Consider the following 23,357-nt stretch of genomic DNA (forward strand, 5'->3'; position numbering starts at 1 on the left):
CCATTTCAAAAAACTGAGGTAATCAGTTGTATTTTTCAACGGTCATGGCATCAACAAGTTCCACAGTCTGAAGTCAGTTAAGATATACACAGGATGTGCGGAAACTCAATGAAAGAGGTCAGAGTGGTTTGAAGCAAAATACAGGAAAAAAAAACACCACACGGGACTTCTAAAAAGCTTCAGGCTGAGCTGGAACATTGTGGACAGGTAGTTTCTGCTTCTATCATGCACAAACGCACCAAAGTTATGTAACAAAACTTATACAAGACTGAATCTTTCTGATATATTGTTCGGCAAAAAGAATATTGCAAATTCCATTTCTTAATAATTGCTAATATTTTAAATCATTTCTATAGTTATAACACCAACAGATCATTTAGTGCACAAAGAGCAAAGAAGGGACTTGAGGAGAGAGATTAATTTTTGTTGGTGTATATTGGCGGGGGTTTAGCTTTAAAAGAGATCTTAAAACACATTTTTATCTCTTTTCTTTTAACCCAGCCTGATACTCTGTTCCTGTTTTTACTGTTTTATCAACGTCTTTTATTGTCAAATTTTATGTTTTAATGACTATATGCAGGTTTTTGTTCCAGCTGTAGTTGTTTTAAAGTGCTCTAGAAACATAGTAAAGTTGAGTTGTGTTCAAGGTAATTAAATCATATACATAAGGAAAAATGCACTGTGCCTTCTTTAATGCACAGATGGGAGTTCTGCCGTGTTGTGTGGCTGCCTTGTAGCTTTTGGTGCTGGATGCACTGGACTCATTAATAAATAAATGAATAATTGTGAAGATTACTGGAAATTTCATAGCCAAATGCATTACTTAGCATTAGAAAAATATGTACAGACTGATACTCCATGCTTATCACCACTGACAGGATTTGGCACGTGTCTTCCCCAGTTACATGAGCTTATCACTTCCAACAAAAACACACGGTAATATGGAAGAGCTGCCAGATATTTAGAAGTTTAATCTTGGATAAAGGAGCATAAGTATCACGCGTACATTCTCTGACAATTCTACAGCCATAGAATGTGAGTACATCCAGACATTGTAGTCACGAGAGGGTACAACTCTTGAATTTTCAGGACACTGACCCGAAGAAAATATCTGTCATGTGGTTGAGAAGGAATAAGCGGACTGTTTTAGACTGACCAGTCCTATTCTAAATCGAAATTTTTTTGCTGTAGAAATGTACTAATGTTGTTCTGCTTTCAGATTTGTTATTCCAAATAACAGTACTCATTCTCGTGCTCCTAATGGACAGCAGCTGCAACTTGGCTCTATTTTCTTTCCATTACATGTGCATCTGTAGTTCTGTCATCACTTTTTTTCTCCTAGAATTTTGTGCCTGTGGCTTCTGCTCTGAGGCAACCAGGTATAAAACATTTAGGGCTCTCAATCGATTACAATCTTTTTATTAAGTTAATTGCACAATGCTTGTGAATTAATTGCCACTGACAGATCTGTTCTCCCATGTTTAGCATTCTGTCACTTTGATTCATATAGCTTGGATGCACAGTACGTAGAAACAGTTCTGTCAGTCTTTTGCTATATGTTTTGTTTGCATGTTGATTTTGTGGTAATTACACACAATCTATTATGCATCCCCACTGAACCACTGTGAAAATCAGGAATACATTATCCCAAAATATTTATGGATATTTGGAAGATCAGATGTTTGACCTATTTGTTCAACCAGACGATTGGAAAAGAAGGTTAAAAATGTTAGTATCGCGAGCTGATAAATCTGTGAATGGTAATATTTTAACTTAACTTTTCTTCAAAGCAAATGTTTTATTTCTCTTTTTTAATGAAGAATGTCCATCAAGTATTCCGTTTCTGAATTGATATTCAAAAGAAAGACTCAACAACTTAAACCCGATGAAGCACAAAACAGCCTTATGTCCTCATACATCACAAAGAAGAAGCTTCTGCTGTTTCTAGGGTGCAGGAATGAATTAATTAGGCCACTAATCAGTGGATTTATAGTACTATTGGTTTACTAAGTGGGGCTGTTTTCTTCCACTGATATTTGAATCACTCTTGGTGTCACGGCAGGGTTAGAAAACATTCAGCAGCACAGAGACTCCATCCAGGATGATGAATAAACAGCAATGTGCAGACTGGCTTGTCTTTTATGCGTCTTGTCCATAGCCACCGTTTTCTCCCCCCTACACATTTGAAATCCAGCCGTTGGCAGGCATAAAATTGCTACTCTCGATGTTCAAGGGAGGCAGTTCTCACTCCCCTCTCTGTGGATGTCCTCGCCTTCACCCTGCCTCTTCGGTGCCTTAAATGAGCCTCGCTCTCCTATCAAAGCCCGGTCCCCGAAGGTATTTCCTCTGCTGCCACAGCGCTGCGACTGTTGGTCAATTTGGAGGTGCTGAATGAAATGGTGAATGTGAGTGACCTCACACACCTGTGCTAATTTTGCTCCGCCATTCTGAGGATGTGAAGCAGTGGCATTTCTTGTTCTCTTTTTGAAGGATTTCCTGGAAGTGAGCACATTGTTAACAGGTTATCCGTATTCTTGACAGTTCAAAGTTGCCAGCTTCATCTGCTGTTGACATTAGCCTGCAGAGTCACTAAACCTCTCTGAATGTGAAGCTGAGGGAACAAAGCCACATCCTGGGCCCAGCTAATTATCATGTGTCACAGTCATATGCAGACATATAAAGAACATAATACAGTCAAACGCTATTTCCCAATATATTATAACACAGAGGAAGGAGACTAAGCAATGTGGTGAGTGTAGATTTCCATGCATGCACAGACGGCTTGAATCAGGAAGCTCAGCACGTTCTGCTGCTGTAATAATAAGGATTTTTGCTTAATTTCCCCCGAGGATTACAGTCTCTGCTGTCAAAGTTAAAGCAAATCGGGCAAACGTGCAGGAATATAAACATATGAATTGTGTTGCCTTGACATTTAATTTTCTTCAATTATCAGTTTAATCTCATGTATCAGATGCTAAATGGTGGATCTGAAGCCCGATTGTGATGAGAACGGTGTCACGGAATAAATTTCCACCACTCAAATTCTCAGTCCCAGGCTATTTTTAGCCCACATGGGTGTGCGTGCACATGCATGGCTTGTGTGTATGTAAGTGTGACAGCCATCACTGAGTTGCCTCCCTAACTCTGTTGACAGTGGGTTTTCAGAGAGCCCGCAGCTAAAGCCTAATGTGATTACTGTCTTTGTGAAAGGGCTGGATGAGAGGTTAAGGGGTGGATATGACTCTCTGCGTATGTGTGTGTGACTGTGTGTGTCCGTTTCTACCATGGTGAAGGGCCTCATCGTCATATAGGGCTCTCATCACAGCTTGTCCTTTGAGCTGCGAGGGATCAGCCCACCATAGGCTCACGATGAAGTGACTACATTGTGCGGCTGCCTTTTGTGCTGTGACTCCCACTGATAATGGCTCCTCTATCTCTCCACAGCTGAAGAGGCCAAGGAGCTGGAGGAAGAGGAGTCAAAGACAGGTCAGCCAATCCACACCTGGTCAAGTCTGAAGCCTGTCGTGTGGCCAGGGGGACAGCTGCACTTTCAAGTCTCCTTTTAAACTCCCTCATCCTGAAACGATATTCAAACATTTAATTATGTCTAAGCATCAAACAAGAACCCAAAGAAAGGTGGTTTTGGTGCATGATTACCAAAATTACGTGTGTGTGTGTTTCTGACATATAGATTTCTCTGTACAGCATGAAAAGATTTCAAGTGGTCAGATCAACAAATGTTTAAAAAATCCCAACAGTTTAAAAAAAAAAAAAAAAAAAGGGCAGGTGGCTGAGTAGTAGCGACACAACAGAACTGAATGTGAAGTTTGTTTACTGTGTTTGTGAACATTGAAGAACAAGCACGTGCGAGACCCGCTCAGAGCAAAGAATCCATTCAGTGCAGAAGCCCAGTGGCACAACTCCTGTGTCTGTACGTGCGTGAGATTGTGTTTTTAAAGCAGAGAGAGAGAGAGAGAGAGAAAGATGGATTCACTAAATTGGGTTGCCAACAAGCTGTTTTACATTATACATGCCCCTAAAGCTATAGCTATAAAAGTAAAACCTATCTTGTCTGTAAATTTAATGACAACAAGTTCCTCAAGTCTCACTAAATGCTCAAAGTCTTGCTACTGTGACTGTTTTAACAAGACAGTGAAACTTTTTTTTTCCAGTAAGTCACAGCAGAATTATGTCAGATATGTCGTTAAGTTACTTTTGATGTTATGAGCACAAATAAAGAAAACAATAAGAGACATCCCTTTATGCTGCTTAAAGCTGCTAATCTTATAATAAGTTTCAACTCATACAGCAAGGACGTCTGTAGGAGAGTTGCCATTGTTTTAGAAACTAATCAGGGATAAGTTTTAAATAATAAAGATTATAGAAAACAGATAAAAAAGAAACAAAATTTTAGAGATATGAAATGGACTTTGTGAACCACAATAAGCCAAAAATTTACATGCTGACAAATAACAGCATGACTAGCATGCTAAACCAGTCGTAACAAGTCAGGCTGGTTGGAGCTTCTGACTAATGGGCGCGTTCACTGTTTATTACTCCCACTGACAGAAGGTGGAAAAAAAAGATACGCATCACAGATTTAACTCTGTGAATAATTTTCTTTCCTTTTTGTTCCCTCCTGTTAACGTACTCACTGAATAACTATTTTATTACAGGGTTCAGGTTTTTTTTTTCTTTTCTTTTTTTCTTTTTTCTTTTCTTTTCCTTTTTTTTTTTTTTTGGTGACTGGGGTTCCAGGTTTGCTCAGTTTTCACATCGTGGCTTTCAAGACATCTAGTGAACCCAGACAGAATGCTACTATGTGTGCTTCTGTGCTGTGATGAGGGTTATGTGATATTCTGCTTAGCATGAATATGACCTTATGAGGCCTGAATTAATTTTGCCATTAGCAAGCAGAGCGAGCTTCTTCTGCCTGCCTAGCCTCAGTGGCTACCCCTCACAGTCGCGAGCAGTTCTCCCTCAAGCGTTAATGTCATTAGAGTTATTCATTTGACTCCTTCTTTATTCTGATTGAATTATTTAGCCTTTCTGTGAACGCCAAAGTTAATACCATGTGATTTTAATAAGCTGAGAGGTGAAGGGGAGTCTCTGAGTGAAGAGGGACAATGGCTTTTATTCTCTGCTGCCTCTCTCATGAATGTTTCAGAGAGATCTGTGCTGCCAGGAGCGGGGTCAGCCATCCCACAACTAGCGAGACGTAATAGCTCAGCTTTAGCTAAAGGGACCGGGCGAGAAAAAAAAATAAAAAATATCGCCGGGAGAGTGTAGCCATGCCTGCGCTCTAGTGACGAGGCAACAACTTGCAGCCACCCTTGTCTCTGCTTCCCTTTTGCTTCCTCCGTGTGCACCTGGTTGATCCAAACGGACGTTGCGGGCCATGAGCTGGTGAAGTCAAGCTAATGGCTCAGTCTTCTGAGATCGCTCTCTAAGCAATCCAGACAGGCAGCTTTGTTTTGCCATCTGGCTCCAATTGCGCTGACAAAGGCAGAGGTTCCTGCTTGAGACAAAGGAGCCGAAATGAGCCCCACTTTAATAAACTCAGGATGATGGGGAGCCACGTTTGTGTGTTATCTTAATGAGCTGTCCAAAGGGGAGTGTGCCTCCCTTTTCAAAGCCAGCCTGATTGGAACAATAACCAATGATAACTAGGGACCTGGGCTCATTCATTTGCAGTGGGGTAGGATCCCTTTGTTGCTTGTACAGCAGTGGTAAATGATGTTTAACAAACAGTGCAGTTCCAGTTCAGGATGTGTTTGCAGATGCTGAATCCAACGGCAGCACACAGCCACATGCAAAAGGACACCCACGACACGAAGAAAGAGGCTTGTTTGTGTATACAGTGATGCCCATTGACATGCAGAGATGTGCTATAGTTCCTCCTGGCTTCCTCCCCCACTTCCTTCCTTAAATGCGTTCAGTAATCTGAGTATGATGTGTGTTGGGGGGGGGGGGGGGGGGGGGGGGGGCTGCAGTCATGCAAGTGTAGCTTGTGCTGTCAGAAGCTGGCTTCAGTTTGTGTGCTGTAGCCTCTGTCTCCCTAAAGCTGGACTCTAAGGAGTCGGGCCTTAGCAACGAGGCCCTGGAAGAGCTCACTCGTCAGTGACCCAGTTCTTTCACACACAAAGAATTGTTGGAAAAGAACAATTTGGCACGCATTCAGAAACGAGAGCGCCGGATGTGAAAAATGGTTTTATTAACCCTTCTTAACTGAGGGAGGGTCCCGTGAAGATGGAAGGTTCGAGAATATCGGGCCTTGTGAAGCTGATGAACAGAAACAGGTTCCACTCTCTGCTCTACTCAGACGCCTTTGCACCGAGACCACCACTAAAAATATGGTTGACCTCAGATGAAATTGCTGAAAAGCCAGAAGCCCATCTCCCTAAATGTTGTGCTGATTTGAAGAAACTGGCTCGCCGAGGCTCAGAGAAGGTGACTCCCAAGCAGACAGGCTGAAACAAGGACAGCTGTACCCGAGTCAAAGTCACCTCTGTGCTTATTATATTCCCTTTCCATCTTGTCTGTGGAGTTACACAGCAATGAAAGTAAGACACTTGAATAGAGGAAGAGCACAATATTCAGTGTTTCACATGGGAATCAAAGACTAGCATCTTAAGTGGATGAGTCAAATTGTTTAAAGATTCCTGTTGGAATTGTGTGTGTGCATTCATTGAGATTGTTTTATTATTTTTAATACTACTTCTGGGATTTAATATATGTACAAATTGTTTGACTATTGATAGAAAAATTTTTTTTTTTACATATCTATTTAACCATTAAAACTGCTGTGTGGAAAATTGGATAACTACAAAAGGTAATACACATAAATGAACGTAATAAATTTGGTGTTCCTATAAACATCTGCTTGTTTAACAAGCTGAATAGAGTGACTTTTAACGGGCCCCCGTGGAGCTTTATTACACAGGTGGTGACAGCAGTGCATCAGCAAACCGAGCAAGGCACTAACCATGGCAATGAGAAAGACTGCTGGGAAGAAACCGTTGATAAAAACCAAATAAATATTTCTATATTCTGCTATTGAGTGTGTGAAAAAAAATTAAAGACTTTGCAGAGGTTTTGATTCTTTACCTTACCCTCTCATAAAATACTATATTGACCTAAATTTAAAAGTGAAATCTGAGTACTGAGAGGAGCCTCGGCAGACCGGTATTTATTAAAAAGCTGCACAGTTTTCCTATAGCATAGCTCAGTTTGACAGACCTGTGGGTCACTAACATACCATTCCACGCTGCTCCAGATCAAACTGAGAGGGCATAGGAAAGCAGCCTGAGGCTTCTCTACTTGACATGCCCTCCCTTTTTTAGGACCACCACATACTCCACCACTGGGCTCTCCCAGCGGTCACACATTACTGACTAAAGATATGTAAATAGAACATTCATGTTGCCTTCATTATTAGATGTGGGTCACTGGATAACTTCAAGAGTGCTAATTAAGAGCGCTCCCTGCACACCATTGCTTAGTAGTTGCGCACACATTATTCAAGCACCGCACTTGTGTTATGTGCTGTTTCAGCTGCATACAGGGAGTTACATGTTTACTATTGTGTTTTCTCCAAGGGGGGAAATCCTGAGACTCCTTTTCAGTGTTGAAGGCCAAGGAACACGGGTTGGGTAATTATGGGATTATAAGCCTTGTATTGCATGAATTATATAGTCCTCATTCTACACCAAATCCTCTAATTATATACAAATAGATAGTTCTCGCAAATGCTCTTACTCGTTAATTTGAATGTTCCATCCTCACATGAGAAAGTGTTGCTGCTTGTTGCAAAAGTGGAAATGAAATGGTCGTTGGAGAAAAGTTGCCTCTTCCATTTGTTAGTTTCTTGCTTTGAGTTGAAGAAAATGATCATCAAGAATATGCGACAAGCTGAGCTACTTCCACAGCCTCTCCGAGGTTATCTGCCTGGCTGTGAGGAAAAGGCCACCTGATCATTGTCGGAAGAGATAGAAGAATAGTGGCCCCTAAATCATTTAGAATAATGAGTGTTGTCACAGTTAATAAAAGCAGTCATACCCCTTGTCGTTGTACATCAAAACAAACAGGCCGGTCCCACTGCTGGTTGGTTTGCATATTAGACAAATGAAGGAGCGTAAAGAGGGCTTTTTGTATAAGGACTCTGAGTACTGGAGGAGTAAAAGCAATCTTTTTTTTTTTTTCCTTCTTTCTGGGATGAATCCTCTTGTACGTGCGCCATTTACATCCTCCTGCCATACAATCCCAGACCCACCCTCCCAGCCGAATCCCCCTTCTGTCATGTAATCTACGCTCCTCTGACAGCACAGCCAAGGCCCGGTGGGAGAGTGCCTATCCATCTCACTACGCCAATCTGCCTCCCCTGTTTGGTTCCACATGAGCACTCAGCTGCTGTGACTAATTAAATAAAGCGCTGTGCCCTCTGCTTCCTGTTAGCCATGGCAAGGTTGGCGCTCAGAGATGGAGTGGGGGAGGAGGAGGAGGAGGAGGAGGAGGTGGAGGAGGAAGAGAGGAGCTGACAGAGGAGGAGGGGAACAGGATAACAACTACAAAGCTTGTGATAATGTTGTGGTCCAGGAAGACAATGGACACACGGGCTCCACTGTTGCCAACATGGCTGCTTTACAGTAACAACGTCACAGCCACAGAATGTGTTGACACCATATTTTCAGCTCTGATTGTTGTTGTTTTTTTTCTTCTCCTCAGCCATGACACCTCTGAAAAGCTAAAGTCAAGAGAATCAAGGTGAGTAGGATTTGAACACGGCTATGGCTGTTTCTGGGAGTCAGATCTATCTTCTCGTGTGTTGCAAGGTGTCCCTTTTTTTTCTTCCCGCTTATCACAATTGGCTGGTGTTCTCGGTAGCAATGCTCTGGAGGACTCGGTGTCTCTCGAGGGGCTATGGGTAAGTGCTGCTGTAATGAGGCTGAGCTGCATTAATTCAGCAGACAGTCAGGAATATGAGAAGTCGTGACATTTTGATTTTAGGAATGACTGGGTCACTGGCTGACATGACAAATTTATTTCAATTTATCTACCATGCAAACACGGACTGTGGTGCCCCCAGTAAAAAACACATCATGTGTTTTGCTTAATGATAAACAATTAGTGAGTCATGCAACCAGACTGCTAATACATATTCAGTGTCATTTTCCTGTAGTTCCAGAACAGCCAACTTCAGATAGATAGCTTTATTTGTCATTAATGTTGCTGGATAAAACTAAAATTATTGAAAACAGAACAGGGGGGGGGGGGGGGGGGAGGTGGGGGGGGGGGGGGGGGGGGAATAGCATTATTGCATTTCGTTGTCTGGCAGAAGACTGCAACTGAAGTCAGAGATATGGGCAAACTCATATTAATTTTTGTGTATATTCTGGAGCAGGTGTGTATGGTGTGTCCAAACTCATTCCTCATCGGCTGACGTCCTGCATCGTTTTGGTCTCTCCCAGTTACAGCACACCTGATAGCAATGAGGGCTCGTTAGCAGGCTTTTGTCAACATTAGATGAAAGCAGGCGAGATCTAAAACACGCGGGACACCAGCCTTCAAGGACCAGAATGTGGGATTCATAGCAGCTCACTGAGATCTTCAATTCGACCATTGAAAATGTTATTCTTTTGTTTCTTGAAAAATGTACCAACTTTTATTGAAAAAAAAAAAAGATTTCCTCCTCAGATTGTCTTCATGTAATAACCGTGTATGAAGTTTAGATTTTTTTTTTCCAGATAATTCATTGTGTATTGATGCACATCCCTGTAAAATAGAGATGATTCCTTTCATTTTTTTCCAGACAACATGTAAATATGATCTCCGCTCCCTGATTCGTGGCTGCAGGATAGTATGAAGTGGTAACATACTGATAGCTTGGTGTCTTTTTCCTTGTAGTTACACATCAGGTTGGATGAAATAACAGTATTTCATGTATAGTAGAGCTTTTTGAATGAACTTTAATTTTATTTCCACTTTAAGAAATGTATATGTTCATGGTGATAAAAAAAAAATCTTAAATATGAGTAAATAAATCAATAGAAATAAATCAGTCATAGCAACTGGATAGCATATGTATGGTTTCATTCTTCAACACTGAGTTATCTAAAACCATAATTACTGTAATTTTTGGTAAGAGATGCCGTTTGGATTCTAATAACAGTTATACACAGTGTGTATTATAGTGCACGGAAGTGGCTCAGCTCCCCTCAGTGAAAGCAGGCAGGGAGGATTCTCTACAGACATGCTGCATCTTGGTTTTGCTCTTTGAGTTGGATTGATTTGTGGATTTGTGGCACTGTCACTGGCCTGAACTACGGTCTGTTCTGAAGTAGAGGCTGACTCAAATGAACAGCTTGACAAAAGGAAAGAGAGCTGATAACCGAAAACACAAACAGATTAGTGACTGGATTCTTCCTGTGGAGCATGTTGGGAATAGTTACATAACCATCAAGGGAATGATAGGACCACACTGAGTGTAACCTCATTAGTTCTGGTGCATCAGATGGATTCACCAAAGGAGTTGCCCCACAGACTGAGGGGTACGACGCTGGGTCTTCTGCCTGTGGGTATGATAGACAGATTGTGTGGAAAGTCTGACCCGAGTCTCCTGATATCGCTGCATTTTTCTCACTTTATGCTGCCTAATTTTCTTTTCTTTTTTTTTTGCTGCAGTGTGGATAGACTCCCTGGTGAGCAGCCACTGCCAGGTGCAGTCTGGGCACTTCTCCCTCTGTGAAGCTGTCATTCAGCCCTGCTTTTTCAACCACAAAAAACACACACATGCGTTGTTTATGTCGCTTTTAAATTTTCATATGTTTTCTTAAGTGATCTCGGACATCTACATATGATGTTGTGCTCCCTGACTATTATGCCATTCTTGCGCTGACCCTTGTTTTGTTTTTTTTCTGTCTCTCAATCCTGGCTATGTTTGGTTTCTGTGCGCACTACATGCAATGACTTCCACTTGTAGTCATTCTCTATTGTCTGTTGTCTGGACGGCCGTGGAGCTATTTTTTAATGTCCTGTTTGACCTGCTCTAACAACAGCAGCATTAGTTGGCAGGCAGGTACTGTATTGCAAGTAGTGAAGGGAGCCGCCGTGCTGGCATCACTGGGCCCTGAGGCCCCCGGGGAGAGAAACGGGACACTCCCAGAGCTGCCCCTTCTTGCTCACTCAACCATGCTGAGCATGTATCATACTTCATCTCCTTCCCTTGGCTCATACACATGGACTTCTATAAGCAAGGAAAGCCCTGAACCTCAGAGCTATTTTGGGAAAGCTGCTGTTCTGCAACCAACAACGGACACTCAGTACCCCTGAGGGAAGGGATATTTTTGTCTCCGGAGCTTTCTTTTCTTCCAATAAAAGATCTCATTTTGTTGTGCTATTGCACTTGGATCTTTTGATATTTGATGCTGATATTTTAGGAGACATTTGTAGAGACACTTGGATCAATTTTCATTTGACAAATATTGAGGTTTTTTGTGACTATGGTGACAGCATAGTCTGTGTAATGTCAAAAATGAAGCGCAATATGAATTAATTTGTTTTTGTTTGTCTTCAAACTGACTTCAAAATACTTTCACCAACAATTTAGAAGCTTGCATTTCACTATTGTGGCTCAAAGGTTAATTTCATTTATGGCATTCATACCCCAATTTGACAGAGTTCAGCGGTTATAAATGAAGATGGCATATATATTATTTGCAAACGTTGTAAATAAATGTATTGTTAACACAGAACAATAGCAGCAGTATGATAGCAGATATTAAAAGAGCCATTTTAATAGCCATTTCATCGTTTGCACAAGGACTGCACAGAGACTGCAGCCTCTCTTCTTGCAACAACAGGGAACAGAGGAGAATTGTTGAACTTCTGAGAAATACATGTTTTATGTTCAGAAAAGATCCGGACTGGATCCTGGTCGCCATCCTTTTTACCATGAAGCCATACTGTTGAGAAAGATGCTCTGGCCCAGTGCAGGGGTTTTTAACCAGAGACCTTGTTCCTCTTGGGAGGTTGTTGTCTAAATGTAAACAAAACCATAAGACAAACACCTTCTAGAATGTAGAGTTGACCTAGAAATATGTCCATGGTGTTCATTTAGAACGCTGTTAGTGCTGAATGTGTGTGAGAGTCAGTGTTTGGCCGCTGTCCTTGAAAAGCTGTCCTTCTGTTTTACTCTTTTATTGTTAATTTTTGTATCGTGCACCTGGTTGCATAATTCTGTTGATTTTGTGTGGCTGCTACTCTGGCATGCTCTCCATTGAAAAATAGATTTTTAATGTCAGTGGGTCGTCCTGGTTAATTAAAGGAAATAAAGAAAGAGAAAAAAATTCTCAAACTGCAATATGCTTTTCAGCATTGATATTGCCTTTTCTGATGTATGAGCTGCCCACACCACAGGTACGAATACAAACCACTGCATATGACACTTAGATTTTTGAATTCTTTCCTCATAAAGCACTTGATTGTTTCTTCTTCCCTGACTGTGTTCCCCCAAAAAGATTCCTATCATTGCACAACTCAACAGATGATGGTATTTTGTTATTGTCCCCACATACGTATTCTTTGCATGATTCAGCTTTAACTTGTTTTTTTTTTTTTTTTTGTTTGCACAGTGAACTGTGTCAGCTCACATTGGTTTCTGGCAGTGTTTTCATTGTAAAGTAATTCCTACATTGACCAGACATTGATAGAAGCCCACCCAACTGGTGACAAAATGCCTGAAGGGGCTCAGTTTTCAGGGCTTTTGTTGCTTAAGCTTGTGAAGTGTTGTTGTGGAAAACAGATGCACGACGTGCTTGAAAATATGAGAAATGATGACCTGCGCAAAGCACCTGAATCAAGTGGACATGCAAATGCAGAATGCTGTCATGGAAACTTGTGAAAACATCCTTCACACTTTGTCCAACTTTTTAGAAATTACGTTTATATTTTTCATTTATGTCTATGCATGGAAAAAAAGCTACTCTTATACTTTTATGAATGCTATCCTGTGTGATTAACAGGTATTATAGAAGAGAGGAAGAGCTCTGTAAGGCAAGCTTAGCGAACACGCATGAAACTCAAAGCGTTTGTGATTGTTCAGAATGGCCGCACTCAAAGACGAGCTAAAAAGCCAGCTGTCGTAGGGACAGAAAACAATGTCGTTACAAGATGGGGATAATGGTGCACATTTTCAAGCCGTCTCCACAGGACGGCACTCACAGCGTCGTTCTCCGAGCCACAAACAGTTGGCAGGATGGTTCCTCAGCTATACGACCATCTGACAGGCAATTCTGATGGAGGTTGACCGGTTCTTTACTTGCCTGCTATCTCCCCATTAGCACCATGCAGACCCGCGGTGTGCGTCTGTGTATGTGCTCTTCACCGAGCCTTTAACTCTTACTTTAATAACCAGCAGTTTGTTGTCAGTTGTGTGACTACTTTTTATTACAAGGTTGGACAGTTACAGCTTGTTTTTATTATACTCTGATTGGTCATTGCTATAAAGCTGCAGCATGCAGAGAGGCTAGAAGATGATGGAAGGTGCAGAAAGTAATTTCCTGTAACTAGCCAAAATAAAGTCTGCCAGTAGGAGTCAAAGAGAGGACATTTGTCATTACTGTAGTATCCACTGACCTTCACCGAGACTGTTATTGCGAGGTAATATCCTGCAAGCCCCGAGACCTCCCCACTGCTGAATCATCCTGGATCAATTATTCTAATATTTGTATGGCGGTTTTGCCATCGATTCATGCATTTATGCAGAGTGCAGCACATCTTATTTAATAAAGCAAGACTCTGCATTTAATTAAGTTGTGTTAGAGTCATGGGGGCACTTTGTTTTCATAAACCTTTGCTTTATCGATACATGTGTTCATTTGTGACTTATGTTCATCAAATCAAACTTTTATTGTTTCATTACCAGCAGCACAGCACACAGACAGAGCAGTAAACGGCTATCTGCAGCTCGCTCAATATTCGGTGGGCTGTGCACACTGTTTGTTGCCATCGTTAGTGGCTCATCCATGCTGCGAGTTATCGTAAATATTATGTACTGATCATTATAGCAACTTACTGGTTCTGTAGACTCAGACAGCTGCGGAGGGTTCAGTAAATAAAACTTTGGTTTTTATAAGAAAGAAATGTACTCGCAGTGGCTGACAGTCACAGTTGCCGCTGCCTGTTTGTCTCCTGCTCAGAAAGGAGCCGGCATCTGTGATCGAAGTGAGCATCGATTTCGTACTCATCACTTATATGATCGTAGTAAGATTGAACAAATGTTCTCTCTGCTTTAATCAACGAAGGTAGCTCATCAATTAACTTTTTTATTTCTATCTTGTTAACAGAATTTGGTATGCAGACTTCTCATCACAACTCCCAAACCGTTTATGATATCTAAGAAATTCATAAGCCACCAGAAAGAGAAGAAATACTGTCCAATTACACTCAAGATTTATATTAATGCAGCACAACTTAAACCTCTAGAATAAAAAGGGCAAAAGGAGTCACTCATTGCACATTTTTGATAATTCTGCAGCCATAAAATATAAATACATTCAGCTCTGTTAGTCATTTGAGGATTAAAGGCCAAATATATGGGTGAAATATCCAATATTTGTCTGTATAGCACAACATAGCCATCAGCTTGAACTAATAGTTGACATCAGCAAATCCACCTCAATTCATTATTCCCCTCTTGTCCTCGCTCATAGCTGAGCAATCAAAATGTCTGAAGAATGCGGTTTCCAGCAAAACAGGAAAAAAAAAATGCTGAATATCAGTGTATTGTTCTCAGAGTATTCTAATTAATGCATCACGGAATGCAACTGACTCGTCTCACACCAGCAATATATTTTACAAGTATCAAGAGAAGCCTCACAGCTTTCCAGGTGAAAGTCTGTATTGGATGGTGAGGCCTCACTTCATAATTTCCAAAGATTTTTTTTCTTTTTTAAAAAGTGTTTTTATTTTTCTGTGTTCACGGGGAAAGAGGTGTATGCAGAACCTCGGCGGAGTCTGAGATAGCTGCAAATTAAAAGAGAATAAATATTCAAAGCCCGACATGAAGGGAATGAAGAAAATTCAATGAAATGAGAAGCGGTGTGGACGATCGCGGTCATCTACCTGAGGACTTTTCATGAATTCCAATGAGGTTGCAGATTAATTTTTTTTTAAAAGATAAGCCCTATAGGTCCAATTAGTGCTACATAATGGCCCTTTTGTGACTCCTTCTGCAGTGTTGGGAAATATTGATTCAATTTATGCCTATATATTCACTTAAACCAGAGACTGTCATGCTAAGAATATATCCCACCGTTTTTCTCCCCCTGTGGCAGATCAGGCTTTGCGCCGTTTCAGTTTGATAAATACATGCAACTATTTGCAGGAGGTGGTAAAGGGGTAAAATAGGGTGACATTTCAAAGGAGAAAACCCAGCATCGGTGTTTTAAAATCTCACTGCAGCCAGGTGTGGGGGATGGGAGTGCTCATCTTCGTCTTCTTTTGGTGAAAAAAGAAGTGAAGGGCACGGAGACCCCATGCTGAGAGCAGACTCTTGCAGTTCTCTCAGCTCTGCGAACGTGGCAGGTGAAGCCCGGCAGATGCTGATGATGCCAGACAGGACACTTACATCGGACCCTCTCCGGGGAGGTGTGGGGTGTCCTGAAGCGGAGTTTGACTCACTATTCCAGTTTCTCTGATCCCTACATTATTTATGCTTTTGTCTCAGCCATTTATCAGCATTTTTATACCTCCAAGCCTCATTCTACAGTACATCTCCTGTGATGGAATAGGTTGCAGTGATGATAGCCTCTGAGGGCAGGCCAATAACTGAATATAGTAGCTCATATTGATATCAGAAAAGTGTGGAATGGACAAGTATGGTGCACAGCAATCTCTGCATGCTGTTGGCTAGCATCCATCCACATCAAAACAGTGCAGTGGAAAATAAAATACAAGGAAGGAAACTGCTGCGCTGGCTCTCCTTTTTTTCTTTTTTAATATTAATTTTTAGGAGATGAAACTGGTAATATGTGAGCTGTAGTACGAGATGTGCAGAGACTGAATCACTGATCAATGACAGCTAATGAACACGGCAGGAGTTCTGCTCTGTTTGCCTCTCGACAGAGAGCCGCCTTCTCCAGAGAGCTCCTTCTCTCCTGTTTTTGCCAGAAAAGCACAGGAGCCTTCATTGAAACCAACTGCCTCTGGGCTCAATTAACTACCATAGATTACTCATAATGCAGATGTGAAACCGTATACAAGATCAGCTGAGTGTTGATGTTGAAAAACATGCGAGCTTAAACAGGATTGCATGCCTGGAGACAGATGGCTGGGCGCTATGACTCTGTGACATGGCATCGACACGCATGAGAGAAAAGCTCCACACAACAAAAGCAGCTGCACACAAGTTAAAGTGATTACTCCCATCTTCACAATAGACACCAATCAAAGATCAAAGATTTCCCGATTAGACTTTATGCACCAAACTGACAGGAAGATTGAGTAGTCACAAAAGCAGACAATAATACTGGATCAATGGACTCCCTGATAATCAATATTGCTGGTAAATGTAGCATGCAGGCCCTTGCAGACCAGAGCCGAAGCAGCTCAAGTGTTGTGTATGTATTATGTGTGTATTGTGTTGTTGATGTTGACAGCTCCATGTTGATGACGTGGTGTTCTTTATGTGTTTGGTCGCCCGTCTTTGGCCTTCAGCACAAATGATTAGCATCACTTTGTATTCCTCACTTGAGGGAGCTCACTGTCCCTTTGACCAACATCCATCACGAGGCCTCTCAAAGCACAGTGATCACCCAGTGTTGTCATGTTTATGGTTCATCCATCCGGTAGTATCTCAGAAAAGCGGAGAGGGAATCGACATACATTTGTGACACACTTTTATTTTCAATGTATTTTTTGATCTCGGCACCTTAAGAACACCTCTTTTGGATAACTGTGCATACGTCCATGTATATTTAATCATAAATCAGTAAAATTTCTTGATCATCAGATAAGATCAACTCGCCCTAACACCTGATGGAATAAATTGCCATGACAAGACTTGATAGCCAGGCTAGAGGCCTCACTAGTTAACTTCAGCGAGAAGCTCCCCAACATATCAAATAAACATCCATTAGAAGAGTATGTTGACTGATAGATGCTATGCCATGACTGCTGTTTTCCTACATTTTTCTTGTTCAGTGTTCTGAATCAATATGTGTAGGTGGAGATGGGTGTCAAGGCTGATGAGTGACAGAGAGAGTGAAAGGAAAGGTTTACAAGACCTGTGATAAAGTATGGTTTGGAAACAGTGGAAGCGTCTAAAAGAGCCGGAGGTGGCGGAAATGAGGATGCTTAGATTTTTCACTGGGAGTGACGAGGAAGGACAGGATTAAAATGAACAGATCACAAGGAGAGGTGAGCTTTAACAGTCTTTACAGATAAAGATAGTGAGGACAGGTTTAGATGGTTTGGACATCTGCTGAGGAGAGATAGAGGATATATTGGACAAAGGATGGTTGAGATGGAGCGGCCAGGTGGAGAAAAGAAGATTCATGGCTGTTGTAAAGGAGAACTGGAAGATGGTTGTTGGAGCTGTAGAGGAGATGGTGGATCAGATTATTTGAAGGAAGAGGATCCACTGTGGTGACCCCAGAAGGTCAGCAGACAAAAGAAGACCAAGATTTTTATTTTGTTTTGTTCTAAATCTGGTTCTTGACCGGTTGGTTTATCTTGGTGTAAACCTGAAGTTCATTCAGGGATTTTCACATTCGCAATGTTTCATTCACAGAAAGCAACAATGCATAGAATCCTATTTGTGGTCACGTTTTTAAAATGATCTCAGCGTATTGTTTACAAATCTTCTGCTTATCAGAAAGAATTTGTTGAGCTACAGGGAATTTACTCGTAGCAGAGACCTAAACACCAAACAGCCTCCCTGCTGTGATGGGAGTATGCTGAACATATTGCTTGCTGATCGGCAGGATGATTTACATGCTAAGCTTTGTGATGAAACAGGAGAAGTCGCACATGTTTATTCACAGGAAGATTAAACATGCGACTGTCTGCACGCTCATATCTTTTGCACTTGTTTTTCCCCCCCGACTGTAGAAGTAGATTAACTAGATGAAGATGAACATGATCAAACACTGGAAATTTGCTAAGAAGTGATGTTGTTGTGACATGATTGACGCCACTGATGCTTGGATGTTTGGAAAATGATCTTCCTCCTCTGAAGTAAAACATTAATTGTTTTAAATCACATGAGCTCATTAGTGCCTGTGAGTGTTTTCACTGTCGAGCTGTTTAGAAGTGGCCATTCTCTTCTGGTTTTTCCCGAATAGAGCACGCGTGTTCATTTTTTAAGGCAATTATTTGATTGTCTGTGTCACTGTCTGTGACATCGGTAACAACACGTTGCAGAGACACTGAGGTGGAAGTAATTGCGCATCAGGCAGCAGCGACGGCTTATTGCTATAAAAATGGGAGCAAAACAATCTTTACGCATCAAAAAGCAGGTATTCTATATGATTAAAAAATCATCGCAAGAGCGAGAACCATATGAATAAGCTGCTAAAAAAAAAAAAAAAATGCCCCTGCTATGTTAAAGTGTGGAATTGACCTCTGTGCAGAGACTTGATTGGCTAGAATGTGCAGTGAAATGAGGCTGAATGTTAACTGGATGTAAACATGCCTCAGCCCTTCACCCAGCGCGCCGCGCCCGCTCTGTGCCGCTCTGCCCGGTTCAGCCGGCGAGGTGACTGTCACCTTCATGCTGCATCAAGGAACAAATCAATCACAACATAGGTGGGAGAGTCTTGGCGTGTCATCTCGCATGATACTAAATACTCATTGAGATTAGCATATTGAGAAAATAAGTGGTATGGGTGACAAAATGATTGACTTCCTTGTTGAGGTAGATGACGCCCTGTTGTGAGTGAGGGGAAAAGGAAAAAAAAAAAAAAAAACAAAACAAAAAAAACAAAAAAACCTTTGTTTCTCTGCCCTTCTGCCGTTCTCCCAGCACCGAGCCAGCTCGCCTTTGGGGCTTGCCACAGGAGTCTCTTCAAATGATCCTTTAGACTGAAGTGAAGCATCGAGATTAATGCGCTTCCACGTCCCACCCAGACTCTGGGGGGGTGGGTGGGGGGAGTGAAGCCTTATAATTAACACCAGGGGGGCTGCAGGCTGCTTCTGAGAAGAGGTCGAGGGTAGGGTTACCTCAGCCATAGGAAAAAGAGCTGATAAAGGTGTAAAATTTTTACAGGGTGATGCATGCTGCTGCTTTGGAATAACAGTGCGGTAACAGAATGACCTGTCAGACTGCTCACCACGCCGTATTCTTATTGGAATTAAGTGGGGAGGCTGCTGCCTTGCTCCATCGTTCACAGTGATCATTGTTGTATGTTGTGACCTATGTGAATCATCACTGCACTAGACTGCTGCTCTTTCTTTTTTTTCATCCCGAATCCCACAAAGCAGAAACATCTGAATGCCATTTAAATCTGCTTGTTTGTTTTCTTGATGAGAGCCAGATGAGACGTTTGATGCCACTCTCAAATCTGCTCAAAAGATGTAGTCACAGTCAGCTGTCAGTTTGCTTCACTCAGGACAAAAGACTGCAAACAGGTGGAAACAGCTAGCCTTTTAGTCCTAAAGGGTCCTGTCAAATCTCTTTTATATCTTTCATCCTTCTATCTTCAATACCGGCTTTATCCCGCCTTGGGTCGTCCGGGGGCGCTGAAGCTGATTTCAGCTGATCTTTAGGGTGAAAGGCAGTTTCACCAGCCTCCTGCAGGGCTTAAACAGACTCACACAATCATTCACATCTGGAGCCAGATGGAAGTTAGCATCATAGCAGACAAACCTGCATTTTGGTTGTGAGAGGAATGGCTCAAAATCTGCACAAGTAGATCGTGCAAACTCGCACAAAGGCCATATCAGCCAGCAGGTTTGATCAGTCAATCAGTATATACTGTCTGTACACAGAAATGTGCAATTAAGCTGCAACAATGGCAGATAGGAGCTAAAGATGAAAAAAGGAGTAAAAATAAAAGAATAGTCTGAGCAGGTAAAACTTACAGCCTATGATATGAGCGTTTCAAATTGCATTGGCATGGTTGTTAAGCGATGCATGCAGTAGAGGATGGTGCAATTTAGGGTCGTGTTATAAAGAAGATTAATGGGCATCCCAACTGTCTTTTATAGCCTCTTTGTCCCGATTTCCAGGTAATGCACACATTTTTCTCTCCGCGTACATTGAGCTATACCGCAGGACACTGCTTCACAGGTTATCAGTGGTATGACTGTTTGCGTCGTTGTCGAGCTTTCTGGATTTGTACCAAATTATAATGAATGCAGAAGATGGACAAAGAGCTTCACCTGGATCTGCAGATTTAGCTTATAGGATAGGTTGATCTTTAAGGTTGCCATCCAAAATACTCAAAAACATGTTTTAGAGGTTAATTGGAGACTGTAAAATTGACCATGGGAGTGAAAGTGTGTGTTTGGTTGTGTGTCTGTTATTTGCCCTGTGATGGACTGACGGTCACACAGTCAGCTGAGATCGGCTCCGACGCCCTGCGACCCTGAGCTGGGTGAAGTGATATTGAAAATTGATGGATGGATAAAAGAAACCTTGTGTCGCTCTAGTCTAAAAGTAGTTGTTTGAAACTTCAGTTACGCAAAGCAGTGTTTTACTTAATATGGGGATTATTTTATTACGTCGTCATGCGACGGACTGCGAGTGTTCAAGTAACAGGGTAAGATCAACTCAACATGCACAAGATACCCAGAATTTGCACTTCATTTTTACTTGGAGAGATTTTTAGTTACAGGTTTTTCCAGTGCAGCAGGCCTATGTAAATATACACTCACACTTGTGAACCTCATTGTTAGAGTGATATCAGCATGTTTGAAATATTGTGACACTTTCATTAGCGACATTAGAAGAATCTGGTGCCCCATTGTGAGACTTCAGAACAGCAGGTTTGTTTTTTAATCAGTCTTAATTCACAAAGGTAATGTCAAACGTTGGTTATATAACTGAGCTGCTCTCAGAAACAGATGGCTGCTGAAAAGGAGAGAAAGTGCGAGAGTCAACTTCTTTTGAGTGTCTTTTGGAGCCGTATACCATACAGTTTACTTGAAGGCGGCACATTTACTCGCATGGCTAAGCCTAGTAATAATAGCCTCTTTATATTTCTTCCCACGCCGATGCTACTAACTGCTATTTAAATATATTCCACACCCCACCATTTGTGTCCTGAGGGACCCTTGGATCTTGTTTCCATTGCTGCCTTGTAAGGTATCTGCAGAAATGGAAATGCATCCTAAAAGGCAGCTCAGTAAATCCTCTTTGAGCGGTACATATTACACCTCATAATTATCCATTGTGGGGCTGAGGAATCGTCATGACGTGTTTGATCATCAGGTAATGATGCTCAAGTATCATCGAGGTTTAGTCGCTTCCTCGTTATTCCAAAATCTCCTCCAAGGTTATTCCCTGTCTTGTCTGCTGTTTGTCTTTGATAGCTTTCTCTGATTGTAGCTGTTTCTTCGTGGGAGTCAAAGAGCTGCAGTTTTTCTTTTTTCATGATGCTGCACAAACATAGAAGTTTTTGTTTTTGTTTTATAAATAATGGAGAAGTTACCAGTGGAGAAAATGAAATATGGCACTTACATTTCAATGTAAATGAGGAAAGAAATGGGCACGCTGTGGATTTACAACGCTTCATTAGATTGAATTCGCTGTGCCCGCTGTATCTTTCACGTGAACAATCTCCTATAGCCTGACTAAATTAGTGTGCAATCTCGTGTACCGGCTGTAAATGAATCTGTCCATCAGCTTGCGTCTTAGGTGTTGCGAGTGGAGGGACGGCTCGGCTCGGCTCCGCCGTGGCTGCTTCGGATTATTTCCGACGGACAGAAGCTCTTTGTAAAACACTTGAGTTGGATTTTACTTTTCCATCGCCGGCGGCCAGACCTGTAATTTTCTTGGATCCCTAAATGACTGCCGCTGCTGCCGTTGCTGTGAAAGGCCCGGTCTTTCATTTCACCTCTGACCTCTGGACTCCACAACCAGCGGGATTCCACTTTGAAACAGTCGTCGTGGGAGCTCTCTAGGGATCGGGGTTAGATTTGAATGTGATGGGGGGCCGGGGGTGGAATGCATGTGTTAAGATGCTGTTGTGTTCATTTGGGTGATGGATAACTTGGCAAGTCAGATTACTCTTTGACAGGGAGCAAATGGAAGCGGGACGCATTTTAAAATGCTTTATAGAAACAGATATTCTGGCGGCGAGCGCTGCAATTTGCAAGGATTCCTATCATTCAGAATGACAGAGTGAGGAACTGTATCACTTTTTTGGTTTGACATTTTGAGGCTGTCAGCAATGCCCTCAGGGTTTCCATTCTGGATGTTTCCACATCACACCAGCTGTCATGGGTAAAATGTAATAAAGGGATGATAATGAGCGTCAATTAGAAGGTAGGAGCAGCTCGCTAACAGAAGTATTTTTATGAGTGCTTCAAACGCGGCATTACTGCCGCGCACACACAGTCACAGCTGTTCAAGGTACAGTATATCTAAGACAAAAGTAGCTTCACGACAAAGTCTCCGGCTAAAAGTGAAATTTCCATTGTCACGAGGCAGAGATGATGAGCACCCTTTCAGGATATATACAGCCGTGTGAAAACGTAATTACGCCCCCAAGGAAATTGTTGAATAAATTGGATTTATCAAAGATTTGCCTGTTTCTACAACAAAGCTTAACGATAAAAAAATAAAGACTGCACTACGAAATAAAAGAAATATGGAAGTGACTTTTATGAAATGAATAATGATTAAAACTGAACAGTCACGTGGAAAGCGTAGCTTCGTGATTGTTGTCACACTTAAAGGGAATATCATGATGGCTGGTGCAAGTGATTATAACCTGACACTTTCTTTAAAGCATGTTCCATCGTCTCGCTACGGTCTGAAGGTCTCAGAGGGCTGCAGAAGGAAGACTTTGGTATCTTTGAGCCTGTCCTTTTAGAAGGGAACTGAGTTTACTTTTTAATTCGTCATTTTACTTTGAGGACAGTCCTCTGAAAGTAGTGTATCCAGGTCCGATCCCTCTCCCTGATCTCCAAAGGTTTTTTTTTTTTTTTTTTTTGTATATAAATGATTTGCCAGCAGCTATTATGACTTTAGGTCAAATTGTGTAATCCGTTTTTGATATTGAACCCATTGCATTTTTCACCAACTCATAATGTGTGATGAAAAATGCCTTTGATGTCTCTTAAAAAAAAACTGCATCAAACTAATTCATGCGGGAAAACGGCTTCTGGAAAATTGTGCCTCATACAGGCAAACC

General features: G+C 41.7%; 1 protein-coding gene across 3 annotated transcripts in view; it reads left to right on the forward strand.

The window, feature by feature from the left end:
• The window catches only part of cd276 (CD276 molecule), a 79,583-nt gene that overhangs the window by 52,786 nt on the left and 3,440 nt on the right, over positions 1–23,357 (forward strand). For 2 of the 3 annotated variants that reach the window (XM_030098973.1, XM_030098986.1), the window contains exons 6-7: positions 3,445–3,486; positions 8,725–8,763. In XM_030098973.1, the coding sequence (XP_029954833.1) occupies positions 3,445–3,486; positions 8,725–8,747 (65 nt within the window). In that variant the 3' untranslated portion in view covers positions 8,748–8,763. Of the gene's footprint in view, positions 1–3,444; positions 3,487–8,724; positions 8,764–10,680; positions 10,801–23,357 lie in introns of those variants that run through there. The other variant, XM_030098980.1, reaches the window with a different exon arrangement.

Source organism: Salarias fasciatus, chromosome 1 (genome assembly GCF_902148845.1).
Source record: "Salarias fasciatus chromosome 1, fSalaFa1.1, whole genome shotgun sequence".
Lineage (NCBI taxonomy): Eukaryota > Metazoa > Chordata > Actinopteri > Blenniiformes > Blenniidae > Salarias > Salarias fasciatus.